General features: G+C 42.6%; 1 protein-coding gene across 2 annotated transcripts in view; it reads left to right on the forward strand.

Annotated features, from left to right (window-relative positions):
- Window positions 1-15,368, forward strand: part of MAP2K3 (mitogen-activated protein kinase kinase 3) — a 77,998-nt gene that overhangs the window by 58,816 nt on the left and 3,814 nt on the right. For both annotated transcript variants that reach the window (XM_072597617.1, XM_072597618.1), the window contains exons 6-11: window positions 579-695; window positions 1,357-1,408; window positions 6,654-6,781; window positions 8,211-8,288; window positions 11,914-12,053; window positions 13,479-13,524. In XM_072597617.1, coding sequence (XP_072453718.1) covers window positions 579-695; window positions 1,357-1,408; window positions 6,654-6,781; window positions 8,211-8,288; window positions 11,914-12,053; window positions 13,479-13,524 — 561 coding nt within the window. The remainder of the gene's footprint in view (window positions 1-578; window positions 696-1,356; window positions 1,409-6,653; window positions 6,782-8,210; window positions 8,289-11,913; window positions 12,054-13,478; window positions 13,525-15,368) is intronic.

Here is a 15,368-nt window from a genome sequence, read left to right on the forward strand (position 1 = left end):
ACAAAAACTCGCATCAAGTCAGCAGGCATTTATTAAGTGCTAGGGAAAGGCAAAAACAGTCCTCTTGTCTGATGAGAGCATACAACATGCAAACAACTATGTACAAACAAGATGTGTGTGTGAAATAAATATGAATATAAATGTATGCATACATACATACACACATAATGTAATATATGCACATGTCACAAATTGGAGTCTTTTCTTCCCCTGTGATCAGATCCAGTGGACAGCTTGATCAGTCTGTATAAAACTGCATAGGATCTAGCCCTTGGATCATAGGTTAATAGATTTAGAATTGGAAGGGTTCTTAGGGGTCATTGAGTCTAATCCCCTCACTTTTCAGATGAGTTAACGTGGGCACAGAGAGGCCTAGGATCAAATAACCACTAAGCGTCTGAGGTGGGATTTAATCGCAGGTTTTCATGACTCCTAGTCCAGCTCCCTCTTTTTTTTCTTGGAATGATTGTCACTTCTGCCAGGCCTCTAGCACTGAGCACGGAGGTAGGGGAGTGCTGGGGATGGGGAGGGAATATTAAGGTTTTCCTGTTGATTCCCTTGTTATCTTCTGCCACCAGGGTGATGTATGGATCTGTATGGAACTGATGGATACCTCCTTGGACAAATTTTACAAGAAGGTTCTGGAAAAGGAGATGACCATACCCGAGGATATTCTAGGCGAAATAGCAGTGTCTGTAAGTAGCTGAGTTGCCCTCTTTAACCTTTTGGATTTGGGGTGCTGAAAGGGAGGGGGAAGCTTCTTAAGGCATGTTAAGATGGTGCTTGCCATCTTAACACAAGACTCCTCTCAAGAAATAACCTTGTGATGAGGGAGTGTGAGAATCCCAGCCTGGGAAGAATGTTCCTGGGAGATCTGGGTCTGCTTGATACAGCCTGCTAAGCAGTTAGACTGGTCAATTTCTCAGTCCCCCATTGGTTCCCATGGGTTCTAGGTTTTTTGGCTCTCGAATGAAAGTCTTCTTGGCTTGGGAGGTGTACTGATAGGTGACATGGTAGTCCTGGCATTGTGGGAACTTGGGGATATGTAGTTGGGGTGCTTGACAACTTTGAAAAGTCTTTGAAACCAATGAGCTCCTGACCTCCTTCACTGTAATTTTCTAGCTCACTTAAGATTCCCATTATTTTAGTCTCAGAATTGCCCAGTACCTTATTGTTTGAACTTGACTGCTGAGCTGTCATGTGTAGATGGTGAACAGACACACTTTTTTCCTTCCCCCTTAAATGTGACATGTGTTGCCCCTCCTCCCTTTTAAGTAACCTGGTAAGTCTTTTTATGCTTGAATAACTCACACCTCCCTTTCTTCCTTCCTCTTTCTTTCACCATGGCATCTCAAGATTGTTCGAGCCCTGGAGCACTTACATAGTAAACTGTCTGTGATTCACAGAGGTAAGTGCTGCCTTTGTACTCATTCATTCATTCATGTTCTGCAATATTGAATGAACTTACTGTGGATGGCCTGTAACACTGGGATGGAGGGTTGGCCTGGAATGCTCACAACACCAGGGGTGGGCCTTGGAGGTGACTGTGGCAGTAGTTTCAGGAGCTCTCAGCCCAGAGACAGTAAGGGGTGGGAGTGGAGGTGTTGGATAATTGGTCAGGAGAAGATTATAGGGGACCTTTTATTGGCACTGTGTATAACTGGCACTGATTGACAACTCTTGCTCATATATAGTTCTGGGTTGTAGTTCTAGGGTGGAGAGGAGAGCTTGTGATCAGTTGGTCACAAGGGAGCCAGGAGCCTTCATTGCGGTTCCAAGGCAGAAAGGAGCACTAGCATATGTAGCTGTAAGGGAACAGGGGACCTGGTCACAGTTCTAGGACCAAGAGGAGCACTAGAGCTCATGGCTTCAGAGAAGCAGGAGCCCTTCCTGGGTAATGATTAGAGCATATACTAGGAAAACAGTGACCATATCTCTGCTCAGATCACACCATCTTAGAAACTTGCAGAACCTCAGAATTAGCTCTGAAAACAGCAGCACAAAAAAAGTCTGAAGCTTGGGATAGCACCTTCCATTTCCAGATGAGCAGAACTCAACTTTAACATAAATTTCCAAGTCGGGACATAGGCTGGAAAAATGAGCAAACAACAGAAAAGAACTTGACCATAAAAAGCTACTAGGGTAGCAGGAAAGACAAGACACAAACTTGGGAGACATTGTGAAAATTCTGACAACCAAAGCCTCAAAAGAAAAATGTTAATTGGATAAAAACCCAACAACAATTCCCGGAAAAGTTAAAGACATTAGTAGTAGAGGAAAACTTTAGAAAAGAAATGAGAATTAATGCAAGAAAACTGTGAAAAGAGGATTAATAGCTTGGCAATAGACACAAAATCATTGAAGAAAAACAGAATTGAGCAATTGGTAAAAGAGGCACAAAAATTAGAATTTGCAAAGTGCAAGCTAACGACTCCATGAGACATCAAGAAAAAATAAAACAGCCAACAGAATGAAAAAAATAGAAGAATATGTGAAGTAATACCTCATCAGAAAAACAACTGACCTGGAAAATAGATTGAGAAGAGATAACTTAAGAATTATTAGACCAACTGAAAACCATTATCAAAAAAAGGGCCTGGACATCATACTTTATGAAATTATCAAGGAAAACCACCCTAGTATCTTAGATCCAGAGGGCAAAATAGAAATTGAAAAAATTCACTGATTGCCTGGTGAAAGAGATCCCAGAATTAGACTTCTCAGGTCAAGAAGATACCGCAAATAGCCAAAAAGAAACAGTTCAAATATCATGGAGCCACAGTCAGGATCATACAAGATTTAGTGACTTCTACATTAATGGAGCAGAGGACTTAGATACGATATTATTGAAGGCAAAGGCACTAGGATTGCAGCCAAGAATAACTTTTCCAGCAAAACAGAGTATAATTCTTCAAGGGGAAAATGGACATTTAATGAAATTGAGAACTTTCAGGTATTCAAGACCAGAGCTGAGTAGAAATTTTAACATTCTAACACAAGATTCTAGAGAAGAATTAAAAAAACCAAACAAACATGAAAGAAATCATGAGACTCAATAAATCTAAACTCTTTACATTCTTCATGGGAAGGTGACGCATGTAATTGCTTAGAACTTTATCATTGTTGGGCCACTTAGAACCATCTTGGAGAAGGAAATGGTGAACCACTCTGCTATCTCTGCCAAGAAAATCCCAGATGGGGTCACAGAGTTGGACAGAACTGAAATTACCAAACAACAATAGAACCAGTCTATTTAGAGGGCTTGGGTGTGAATCTGTTATGTTGTGATGATGTCCCAAAAGAATGAAGGAGTGAAAGAGAAAGATGTACCAGGAGAAGTGAGGAAGGAGAGGTAGAATAGGGAAAATTATTAAAAGAGGTGCACATGGAAGAGCTTTTACAATGGAGAGGAAAATGAGAGGGGCATGAGGTAGGTAATGCTTGATTAGAAGCTCATTGAATTGGTTCAGTAGGGGAAAATGTGTATATATATGTATATATATTATATATGTGTTTGTGTATATACACACACACAAACACACAATCAGTTGTGTATAGAAGTCTGTCTTATCCAGCAGGGCAATAGGAATGGGGGAAGGGGATAAGAGAAGCTGGGAGAGAAATGATAAAAGGGAGGTCAGATTAAGGGATGCAGTGATTAGAAGCAAAACAGACTTAAGTAGGGATAGGATAAAAAGTGAGAGAAGACCAAACAGAAGAGAATAGGATTAGAAACCAGAATCCAACAATATATTTACAAGAGACACACTTGAAGTGGAAACATACACAGAGTTAAAATAAGAAGATGTAACAGAATCTATTATGCTTTAGCTGAAGCAGAAAGAAGCAGGGGTAGTAATCACCTCAGACAAAGCAAAAGCAAAAATAGACCTAGTTAAGAGGGATAACCAGGAAAACCACATGTTGTTAAAAGATACCAAAGACTGTGAAGTAATATCAAAAATGTTTACAGCAGATTTCTCTGATAGAAGACCTCTTTTCTCAAATATATTGGGAACTGAGTGAAATTTACAAAAATAAGAGCCATTCCCCAACTAATATATATCAAGGGATATAAACAGGCAGTTTTCAGAAGAAGAAATCAAAGCTATAGTTATGAAAAAAAATGCTCTAAATCTCTATTGATTAGAGAAATGCAAATTAAAATAACTCTGAAGTATCACCTTATTCTCATCTGAAATAACAAATGCTGGAAGGGATGAAGGAAAATAGGTACACTAATGAACTGTTGGTGGAGTTGTGAACTGGTCCAACCATTCTGAAGAACATTCTGAAACTGCATAAAGGACTATAAAACTGTATACCCTTTGACTCAGCAATACCCCTACTAGGACTGCATCCTAAAAAGGTTAAAGAAAAAGGAAAAGAAGCTATACGTACAAAAATACTTATAGCAACTCTTCTTGAGGGGATGCCCATCAATTAGCCATTCCAAGTGAACAAATTGTGGCATATGATTGTGATGGAATACTATTGTGCTATAAGAAATAATGGAAGGAATGGTTTCAGAAAGACATGGGAAGACTTATATGAAGTGAAGCAAGGTGAAGTGAGCAGAACCGAGATCATTGTACACATTGTTACATTGTTATTACATAAGAACAATGTTATAATGATTATCAACTATGAAAGGCTTGGCTGCTCTAATTGATACAATGTTCCAAGACAGTTCCAAAGAAGTCATGATAAAAAGTGCTATCCACCTCCAGACAAAGAACTGATGAACTCTGAGTGCAAATTGAAGTGCAGTTTTCTCACTTTTTGTTCTGCTTCTATGTGTGATATGAATCATATGGAAATATATTTTGCGTGATTGCATATGTATAATTAATATCATATTGCTTGCCTTTTCACTGGATTGGGAAGGGGTGGGAGTGAAGGAAAGAATTTGGAACTCAAAATTTTAAAAAAGAATGCTAAAAATAAATGACATATTAAAAAGGAAGCATTTAGAAAAGCTTATGCCACTTATTCAATTAAACAAGCATTTTAAAGAATTTACTGTGCACCAGACCTGAGGATACCAGAATAAAGTGTATCTGGCATAACCTTCCTTTTACTATGGATGATGGACAAGCAGTTGGGTGTTAGGATGGCTTGGTCCTGGTCTTCTACTAGCTGTGTGATCTTGAGTAAGGGACTTTATCTGTTTTGATGGGCTTGAGTTTCTTCTTTTCTGAGATTCAGGGATTGGATTAAATGAAGTGGAAAAAGCATTGTATTTAAAGTAATAGAACCTGAATTTTGAATACTGGCCCTGCTTCTTAACCAGCCAATGAATGTTGAGCAAGCCATTTCCCTTCATCAGGCCTCAGTTTCCTTTCTGTGAAACATGGCAGCATGATCTAATGTAGAGTTGTCAAACATGCTCCCTGAGGGACCAGTCAGGCTCATAAGACTCCCAGTGTGTCCCAGCCAGATTAAAATATAATTGCACCCCAAACCTTAGAGTGTTATGTAAATATCATTTTTGATGTTAAAGCCCACAGTAATGACTTTAACACTCTCCTTTTTGCATCCCCTGTAGAATAGTGTAATGCCTATTATCAGTGTAGGCTTGTTGACCTTTCTTCCTTCTAAGTCACTTTTAGGAAGTATCCCTGGACCTCTCTTAGCAAAGGGGTAAAGAGGGGGTGCTGTGATACAATGAGAAGGACATTGAGGTGATTTTAGAACTGACCTCTTTGTAATAGTGTACCTTCCCTCCTTCCCCTCCCCTCCAGGAGCTTCAATGGCTCCCTATTACCTCTGGGATCAAAATGAAAGTCCTCTTTACCACCTCTTCCTACCTTCCCAGTCTTTTCTGAGATTTTCTCCCCTCCTTTTATTTCTATACTTGTCACTCTGAGCTCTTGCTGTTCTTTGCATATGACTCTCCATGTCCCATTTTTTGCAGACTGTTCCATGCCTGCAATGCTCTCCTTTTTCACTCTGCCTTATTTTCCCTTAGTCCCCCAAATGGACTTTTTGTGGGTTTCCAACTCTTCATGACCTCATTTGGGGTTTTTTTTTTGGCAGAGATATGGGAGGGGTTTGCCATTTCTTTCTCCAGCTTGTTCTGCAGATAAGGAAACTGAGGCAAACAGGGTGAAGTGACTTACACAGGGTCACACAGCTGGTAGGTGTCTAAGGCCAAATTTGAGCTCAGGAAGATGAGTCTTCCTAAGTCCAGACCTGGCACTCTATCCATTGTTCCACCTAGCTGCCCTATTCACATTACTTGCTAAAGTACTTACTTCTCCAAGGTAAACAGCTTCATTTCCATTAACTGTCCATTATAGGATGTGATTCTGAACACACCTCCTTTGCACACACTCAAGTTTGTCAAAGTCCCTATGGCACCCAGACTTGACATCAAGTGTGGCCTAACCATGTGTCATGGTAGTGATCTATCTGGGAGGCAGGAAATCTGGGTTTTAGCTTTGACTCTGTCACTAACTGTGGGATCTGGGGCAAATAATAATCTGGAAAACCATTTTCTTTCCCTGGCCTTCTCTTCTTCAGGCCATTAGTCCTGAAATTTTCTCTGGCCTTATTTCCTACACTTGTACTTCACCTTATGCCATTTAAATTTGTTTTTGCCTTTTAACATATTTGACCACGTTTCTGTTTCCCTGTCTCGCTCCTGTTAGATGTCAAACCATCCAATGTTCTTATCAACAAGGAAGGCCATGTAAAAATGTGTGACTTTGGGATCAGTGGCTATTTGGTGGACTCAGTTGCCAAGACCATGGATGCTGGTTGCAAGCCCTATATGGCGGTAAGTGAGGGCGCAGTCTAGATCAGAGGGAGGGCCTAGTTTACTCTCCTCTCCTTTCTTAGAACAGGATAGCGGCCTCCCAGCAGAAGCTTCTGCTGATAAAAGCAGTAACTTTGGGCAACTGGGACCAGGTGTAAGGCTCTGAGCATATAAATTGTTTTCACGTCTGTTAAATGGAGAGAGTGAAAGTTGCTGAACCAAGAAAAGCCTCATGCTGTGTGGTGGTGGGTTTTTTCTTTCTTATTTTTCACTGTAATTGTGACACTCTTGGGTCCTGGGGCCTTGGGCTAAACTGTGTGGCTGCCTTGGAGAGAGAGCTTCTGAAAAAGCCCTGAAGATGAGACACTAAATTGGGAATTGCTCTGTGTAGGTTATTTGCTGGGAGGATTGCCCACCGCTAATTTTTAACCTTCGATCAGCTTCCACCCTTCCACCAGATGGGCTTCTAGCTTCCCTCACCCTTCTGAAGGTTGTGTCTTCTCAGGGTCTGCATGCACCAAACTAAAATGTAATTAGGAATCAGATTTTGGGGGGAGTGCAAAGAAAGTTTTTATCACAGAAAGATTTCTGAATCATCCACTCTGTGCTGCGTCTGATTCCCTGCATTGGCACAGGTGAATGAAAGTTGCTAAATACATACAGTTCAGACTACATGATTCTTCACAATGAGAGGGACATTTTTATTGGCACCAAGTGGTGACACTTTTTCTAGTATCTCCTGGGTATAAACAGAGTCCTTTTATTTATTTATTTTTTAAAATAAACACTACCCACTAGGACAGCTGCTCCTGACAAGCTATGGAAGCCTTAGGCCATAGCGGGGGAAAGGGGATGGCAATGTGGTATGATGGAAAGGGAAATAGACCACACAGTGTGGGGAAACTGGGTTCTGGTCCCCTTCTACTCACTATGACATTGATCAAGCCTTTTTTTTTCCCATTTGGGCCAAAGTTTTCTCTGTAGAATGAGGGTATTGAACTCGATCTTTCTGAGGTTTCTGTCAGGTCTTAGGTTTGATTCTTTGAGTAAGTGGAATGAGCCTTCGTGAAACCTCTGTAAGATGGGGATAATACTAACACCCTTCCTCGCAGGGTCGCCTTGTGGATCAAATGAGGCGTTCCAGGTAAAGTGCTTTGCAAACCGTAAAGAGCTGTACAGATACTGACTGTTGTTACTGAAGACAGTTACTGTCATTGAAGGCCATATTGTTATTGAAGGCCATTCAGAGCTGGCCCTCAGCTTCTGATCGTCTTTCCTCTACCCTCAAATGCCCCGTAGCTCTCCAGAGAGGGCAGCCTGGCCTGCATCATTAGCCTGCTGAGTGTTTTCTGTGGGGCTGTCGTCTTTAAATGGACTCTGGGGTATGAATCCTCCTTGGGCGTCTCAAACATAACTGACTGCCTTAATATCTCACCCCTCATTCTTATAGCCAGAGAGAATCAACCCGGAGCTGAACCAAAAAGGCTACAACGTCAAGTCAGACGTCTGGAGTCTGGGAATCACTATGGTAAAGACTAAAGCTTCCTCCTGTCAGTCGGCTGGGGCTGGGGAGGGAGGTGGAGGAAGAAAGCTTTGGGAGTTCCCCCTGGTCTCCATCATTCCTCTAGAAGTCAAGTGAAAAATACTCCATTGTACACATGGAGAAATCAGAAATATTTGATTGTGTCAGGTATACTGGGGGGAAGGGAGGTGTAGGGATGGGGCTGATGAATATACCTGGGAGCCAGGGAAAGGGGAGAGGAGGCAGCTTGGTACAGTAGGAGCACTGAATTTGTAGTCAGAGAACTTGGGTTTGAAGCCTGGCTGTTGTGTGAAATTGATCAAGCCACTTTGGTTTCTGTGGGCCTCAGTCATCCTCATCTGTGAAGTGGGGCTGGAAGGGTGGCAGGGTTAACTAGATGACCTCTAAGGTCCCTTGCAGCTCCAAATCTGTGAGCTTGTAATTTTATCCAGGGGAAATCAGGTTAAAAGGAACGCTGAGGTTAGCCTTAAAAGAAATGACCGCAAGGGTAGTAGGTAGCTGTACGCAGTTGGGTGGGTGCCTGTGCTAGCATCGAGGGAGATTTTTCCCTCAGGGGGAGGTTTTATGGAGTGATTGTGTGTATGGGCCTCAGATCTTTTCATAGTATCAGTTGGTGGAACTGTTTCTTCCCTCCACCCTCCAACTCCTGAGTCACTGTCCTGTGCCCTCAGCATAGGACATGGCGCACCACGTAGTGGAAATGAATGTTATTGGATTTGCAATCAGAGGACGTGGATTCAGATGTTGACTCAGCAGCTTGTTGCCCTTTGTGACCCTGGGCAAATCACTACTTTTGACTGTTTCCTTGTAAAATGATAGGGTTGCATTACATGATCTCTGAGGTCTCTTTGAAATCTAAATCCCGTCTTTCCACCTGCTCCTTACTTTTGCAGCAGATGCCTGGGGGTGATCACCCTCATTTTGAACTCTAAGGATGTCTCTGGTTGCTAGTCCCCCGAATTTTCTCACACCAGTGTTTTTGGGGAAGATTTTTTTGCTAGCTTAGGGTAACTTGGGCGTTTCCCCATATTTAAAAATAGAACTTTGGTGGTGCACTGTTGTTCAAGGGAAGTTCTGGGCATGCATTAATTAATATGGCATTTAGGGAGATTCTCAGACCTTTGCATTGACTCACTTCCCCTTTCCTCTACTTTGTTGAGCTAAGAAAGAGGGAATGAATTTATACTTCCCCCAAAGGCCTTTCAGGAAGAGATTTCATTTGTCTAGTGGATTTCCCCCAGACCCTTCCCTAGCATTGTTTGCTGGGATCACCATCTCTCCCAAAGTTTTCTTGCCCTCTGGCTGAGTTCTCCAGAATTTCTCCACCCTCATGACTGCTTTCAGTCCAAAACAGTGAGCTCATGGGCACCTTCCCCTCTGCCCTCCCTCAGTACAGGAAGTGCTTTAACACTGGTCGCTGAAGAACCAGGCCAACCAGATTGCCTTGTAGGAACCCCTACTGGTTCCTGTTGTGGAACAAGGAAAGCCACTACTTAAGGTTGCCCTCGTGTGGCTGTTCTGAGCCTTTTTCTAGGTTTTCTCAAATGCACGTGCTAGGGTGGGTGTCACATATGTCTTAGTCTAGCTTCCCCCCCCCTCCCCACCTCCTGCGACCTTGAGTGAGGAAGAGAGGCGAGAGACCATAACCAGTGGTGTAAAGAGGGAAACTGCTCAGTCTGCTTTCTTAAAATAAGTACTGTATGTATAGGATCTGGGATTGAGTATTAGAAGGGGACCTTAGAGAGAGTCAACCTCCTTGTTCTTCTGGTGAAAGACCAAGTTACTGAAATGTTAGGTGCAGAGGTAGGGGTGTGTGTGTGTGTGTGTGTGTGTGTGTGTGTGTGTGTGTGTGTGTGTGTGTGTGTGTGTGTGTGTGTGTTGTGTGTTTGTATTTTGATGAGCAAGATTTTTGTGACTGCAGAAATGTTCAGTTTCTTCAGAACCTTCTTTGGGTCCTTGATCAATCAGCGTGTATTTATTGAGTACCTACTATGTGTTTTTGAATGGTTTTGGCATTTTGCTTGTTTACGCTATTGATTTATGAGCAGACCTTTTCTAGTTCAGCCTCTGCAGAGGCAAGCTTCACCTTAGTATGTGGAATGACCTCCATTTCCAGAATAGTCTATCTGAATTAGATTTTGTTGTATGAAAGAGATGCATGTACATATGTGTATAGGTATGTATATAATAGATGTGCACACATGCGTGTATGTAAGTATAAGCCTATGTATACACATAATATACATTGCATCGTACAATTACACATACATATCGTGAAGTGTACACATTCCATTCTAGATCTGCACAAATTATAAACATGCATAATATTATGTGTCTTATTTGAACATGGAGCTTGAACTGATGAGTGAGGAATCAGCAAATTCACTAATTAAGAGCATGTTTACTCTTTTATTTCCACTTCTAATCATTTGTTTGAACTACAGGCTCCTGAGCCCATTATTCATTCACTTGTACCTTTCAGTAACAGCTGCAGTTGAATTTTAAAAATCCTCTGACTTCCATATTCCTGCATCTTCTACCATGGTTCAAGGACAATTTGATGTTTTCACATTAATGGTGGTTGAAGTCAAAGGCTTAAATTAATGAACAGTTGCCCTTTGACACAGATGACCTTTACTTACTGAAGATGCTGTTGCTTCTTAAGTTTAAAAAATAATTCAAGAGACTCTTGAAAATAATCTCCATTTCATGTGTGTCTTTATGGCATGTAGTGAGTATGAGTAGGGTTGGGATGCTGATCACAGGATTATATCAGGACTGGGAAAACTCCCCTAATTCCTATTTATTACTGAAGTCAAAAACTATCCCCCCCCCCAAAAAAACCAGACAACAAAAACCCAGCACACGACACGGAATCCAAAGATTTTCTCTCCTCCCCTCACTTTTTTTTTCTTTTTTGTTGAGGATTTTAACAAAATAGATTAAATGACCTGCCCTCTCTATCTGTTCCGCCTGATGGAGTACCAGACTTGGTAAAAGATAGCTAATCAACTTGAAACCATTCCTAGATGAAATCTGCCTTACCTAGATACTCCTTGTTGGACCTCACCGACTTAATGACCAAGTACTAGGTCCCCATTTGAGTTTCTTTTCTGCCCTCTGATTTCCATCTCAAGTTGAACATATTGTCTCTAGATCCTCCTGACCATATAGGAATCTATCCCATCAGTTTGGGATATAAAGACAAGATCCTGCTGTGACCAGGGACCTGACTGTGTGGTATTTGTGTATGTGAAACTGGTGACCTTCTCTCTTCTTGGGATGAGAGAATTACCCCCATACTCTACAAAGAATGTTTACCAGCTTAACTCTAAGTCCCAGCAGGAGAATCCAGCTCATAAGACTGAATGTAGTCAAGAGAGAAATGGAAAGCCTGACCTTTTCTTCTGCTTCAACAGTCTTGGTCTTGGGGGCCTAAGTTTTTCTCTGAGAGCCCAGTAGAGTGATACCATCATTTTGTAGAGTGATACTTATGTTTTGACTTTGTCCCATCTCATGGGTTCAGGCCTGGGTGAGGTGTGGCCTGTGTGGGATTGTGGAAGGGTGAGGGGGAAGTGATTAATGAAAGGCCTTATTTCCTGGGCTACAGATTGAGATGGCCATCCTCCGGTTTCCATATGAGTCATGGGGTACCCCATTCCAGCAGCTGAAACAGGTGGTAGAAGAGCCATCTCCTCAGCTCCCTGCTGACCGCTTCTCTCCTGAGTTTGTGGACTTTACAGCTCAATGGTGAGTCTTTTCTGATGGTTGCCTTGGTGGTGGTGATGGTAATGACTTTTTGTGAGTTGAGGTTTTAGGTAAAATCATTCTCTTGGAGAAAGAGAGGTCTTTCCCCTTTCCCAGTGGGGCTGGCTAAATTTTCAGAACCTTTTAGCCATGTGCCCAGTACTCTTCCGGCAAGGATGGGGGGGCTATCATCCTTTAGGCCACATACCTGTCTTAGGGTGGTGGTGGTCTTGGAGGTGAAAGTGGGCAAAGGGCCTCCTTTCTGACCACTATCATTGAAGGTTCAGGGATAGCTCTTGGAAAGGCTCTTAGAGGTCCCCTATCTGGTCCAACCTCTGACTCAGTAGAAGACTAGGTGACCAGCCAGACTGTACTTACTAAACCCTGCCATTGATTAAACCCAAGGCAGCCTAGTCTATTTCTGCCTTTAAGACTTTGTATTCAGGCAACATGACATAGTACAGTGGTTCTCGTTATTTTGTTCTGTAAACCCCCTTCAGAAAAGGGTAATTTAATAACTACTCATATAGTCTGAAATGATTTACTGCTTAAGATGCTATTAAAGAATTTTTAGCTTGAATCTCCAAGGCATTTTTCAGACCTTGAAATGGGAAGCGCTGGCATAATGAACAGGGTACAAGCCTTGGAGTCTTGGAGACCTTGTTTCAATCCTGCCATGCACACTTACTACCAGTTTGACCCAGGGCAAGTCATTTGATGTTTCTGGCCTGAGATTCCTTATCTATAAAATGAGGATGGAGGTGGGAATGGACTTGATGAATGGTAGTTATGGTCCCTTCTGCTTTAAATCTGATCCTATGGAAATCTCCCTCCTTGAGGGAGCTCCTTTATCTTAGGCCCCTGAAGCCATAAAATAAATCTGTACTTTCTTCTGCTTGACAGTCTTTCCTATATTTGCAGACAGATAGTAATATAGCATTCCAATATGTGAGGCACCGGTCTAAGTGATAGGAATACAAATAAACAAGATAGCCCCTGCCCTTAAGTAGCTTATATTTTAAGACAAGACATAAAGGAGAGTTGAGAAGTGGGTTACACATGATGTATGAGACAATGGTGTGGAAGCCTAGTTTTAGGTTAGATTAGGTGAAGATCCAGTGTCTTCAAATGTTAGCCAATGAATAGTGAGGTCAGCCTTGTTGGTTATCTGGAGATATGTCCTCTACAGGGGATATCCCATAATGCATGTCTGGTTTGGTGAGTACTGAGCTTCCTGGATGCTCCAGCATCTGTTCTACCTACTACCTACCTAAGGCTACCTTCTTCTTTGCCTGCTGTGGCAGGCAAAATCACTCTGGGCTCTTAGGGTAGTTGAGGTGGGCAGTGAAGAGCTGGGAAATGAATGTATGATCTACTGCTCTCCATCCCCTGCTCAGGGTTCATGTCTGTCCTGCTTTTTCATTGTAGCTTGAGGAAGAATCCTGCAGAGCGAATGAGCTACCTGCAGCTAATGGTGAGTACCCAGGAATCAACTTGGAAGATGCAAAAGCAATACTTTGGAAGGGTAAAGAACGCTGCAGATGGTATCACCCTGGATATCAAAGGCAATGATTGCCCTGCAAGGCAGGTCAAGATCCGGTTGGGGAGTTGTAGGAATACCAGCCAACTCAGAATGTGTTTAAATGAACTATTTAGCCTAGGGTGGGGGTGGGGTAGAATGTGGGCCAGAGAGCAGATTTCTTTTATTTTCCTTGAATATGTTTTTATCAGTGACTTGTTTTTCTTTCACCTTCATGTCCAAGTATATACCTCTGCTTTTCCCTTTCCAAGAGGTGGGTTTCTTTAGATAAAAGCAACCTCTGCTGTAGGTATCAGGGGCATACCTCTTTCCTAGGTGTTCCTCAGAATTCCTGTTGGGAAAATTTGACTGTTGATTTAGCTAGCAGTGGGAAGTCAGCAGGCACTGGTCTGGAAAGCCCAAAGCTTTAATTAGCTCTGGGAGGAAGTGGCCTGGGACAGGAGGAGGCATGCTTAGTGACTCAGTGACTTTCCTCAAGTCCATGTGGAGATTACATAAGCTTGAGGGAAAAATTCGTATGCTACAGCCTGGACCTCAGGAGTAGTTGGTTGACTACCTGGTTGCCTCCTGGCATGAGCCAGCACCAGGACTGGATTCAGTTCTGGCTTTGGGAACAGGATAAAACAAAACCCTCCCACCTGGTCTACTTTTGATATAGCTGAGCACCAGAGATGGGTTATCCATTGAGCCAGTGTTCCTGGGATCAGTGGTGCCACAGCTAGAATGATGCCAGCTGGAGCCATACTCTAAAATGGTTGCAGCTTGGAAAATGGTGGATATTAGCTTTTTTCCTACTGTCAGAGCTTAGTTTGTGGGTTATGGGGCCTTGAATTGATGGTGCCATAGGTAGGAGAACTCACTGAGGGAACTGACTCCTGCCTTCTCAGAAGGCTTGTCCCATTTAAGTTTTGTTTAATTCAAGGGACTGAAATTTTAGCCATGTGTAAGGGGATTAGTTTGATCTGCAGAAACCCTAAGAACAGCCTAGGCCTGGGTCATCTTCTCAAGAATAGGAAAGAAGGCTGATCTTAGCGGCAGAACTTGTTCAGTTCCTCCTTAGCTCTTCCATATAACTGAGCAAGTCATGTGACATCTCTGAACCTCAGTTTTCTTTATTGTAAAGTGGAAAGAATCATACTCAAGCTCCCTTTCTTTATGAGGTTATTGTGAGGAAAGGGTTCTTGAAAGCACTTAGGAAATGGGAACTGCCAACAGCTAGTTTTTGTTTTCTGAGAGCAAATACGTCTCTGAGTCTGCTGGAGAGGCAGCCTTGACGGCTCTCCACTCCTACCTGGAGGGTCCTAGAACTGGAATTGGCTGCTGCTTCTCCAGGGCCTGGGAGATCCCCTATGCTGCACAGACTGATGGGCAAGAGTAATTGCAGTCAGAGGAAGGGGAAGAGTAGGAGCTCCCGAGATGTCTGTCAGGGGACAGTTCCTGCTCTCTTGGCTTTGTAGAGCTGTGAGGAAGTGGGAATGGAAAAGGGACTTGGCTATTTAATTTAGTCAGCATAGTGTCCCACCTGCTTTTGGGAGATACAAAGGAAAGCATACCTGCCCTCAAGGACTTTACACTCTAGTCAGGTAATCTGGACTTACACACATACATGCACATGCGCGCACGCACATACACACACAAATTTGGGTGGGAGCAGAATACTAACAGCGTGGGGGGATGCATACACATACACATACACCCACAAATACTAAGTAATTTGGGTGGGAGCAGAAATCAGGAAAGATCTCTTGTAAGTAGGGCTACCAAACTCAGCCTTGAAG

The sequence above is a fragment of the Notamacropus eugenii genome, chromosome 3, assembly GCF_028372415.1.
Source record: "Notamacropus eugenii isolate mMacEug1 chromosome 3, mMacEug1.pri_v2, whole genome shotgun sequence".
NCBI lineage: Eukaryota > Metazoa > Chordata > Mammalia > Diprotodontia > Macropodidae > Notamacropus > Notamacropus eugenii.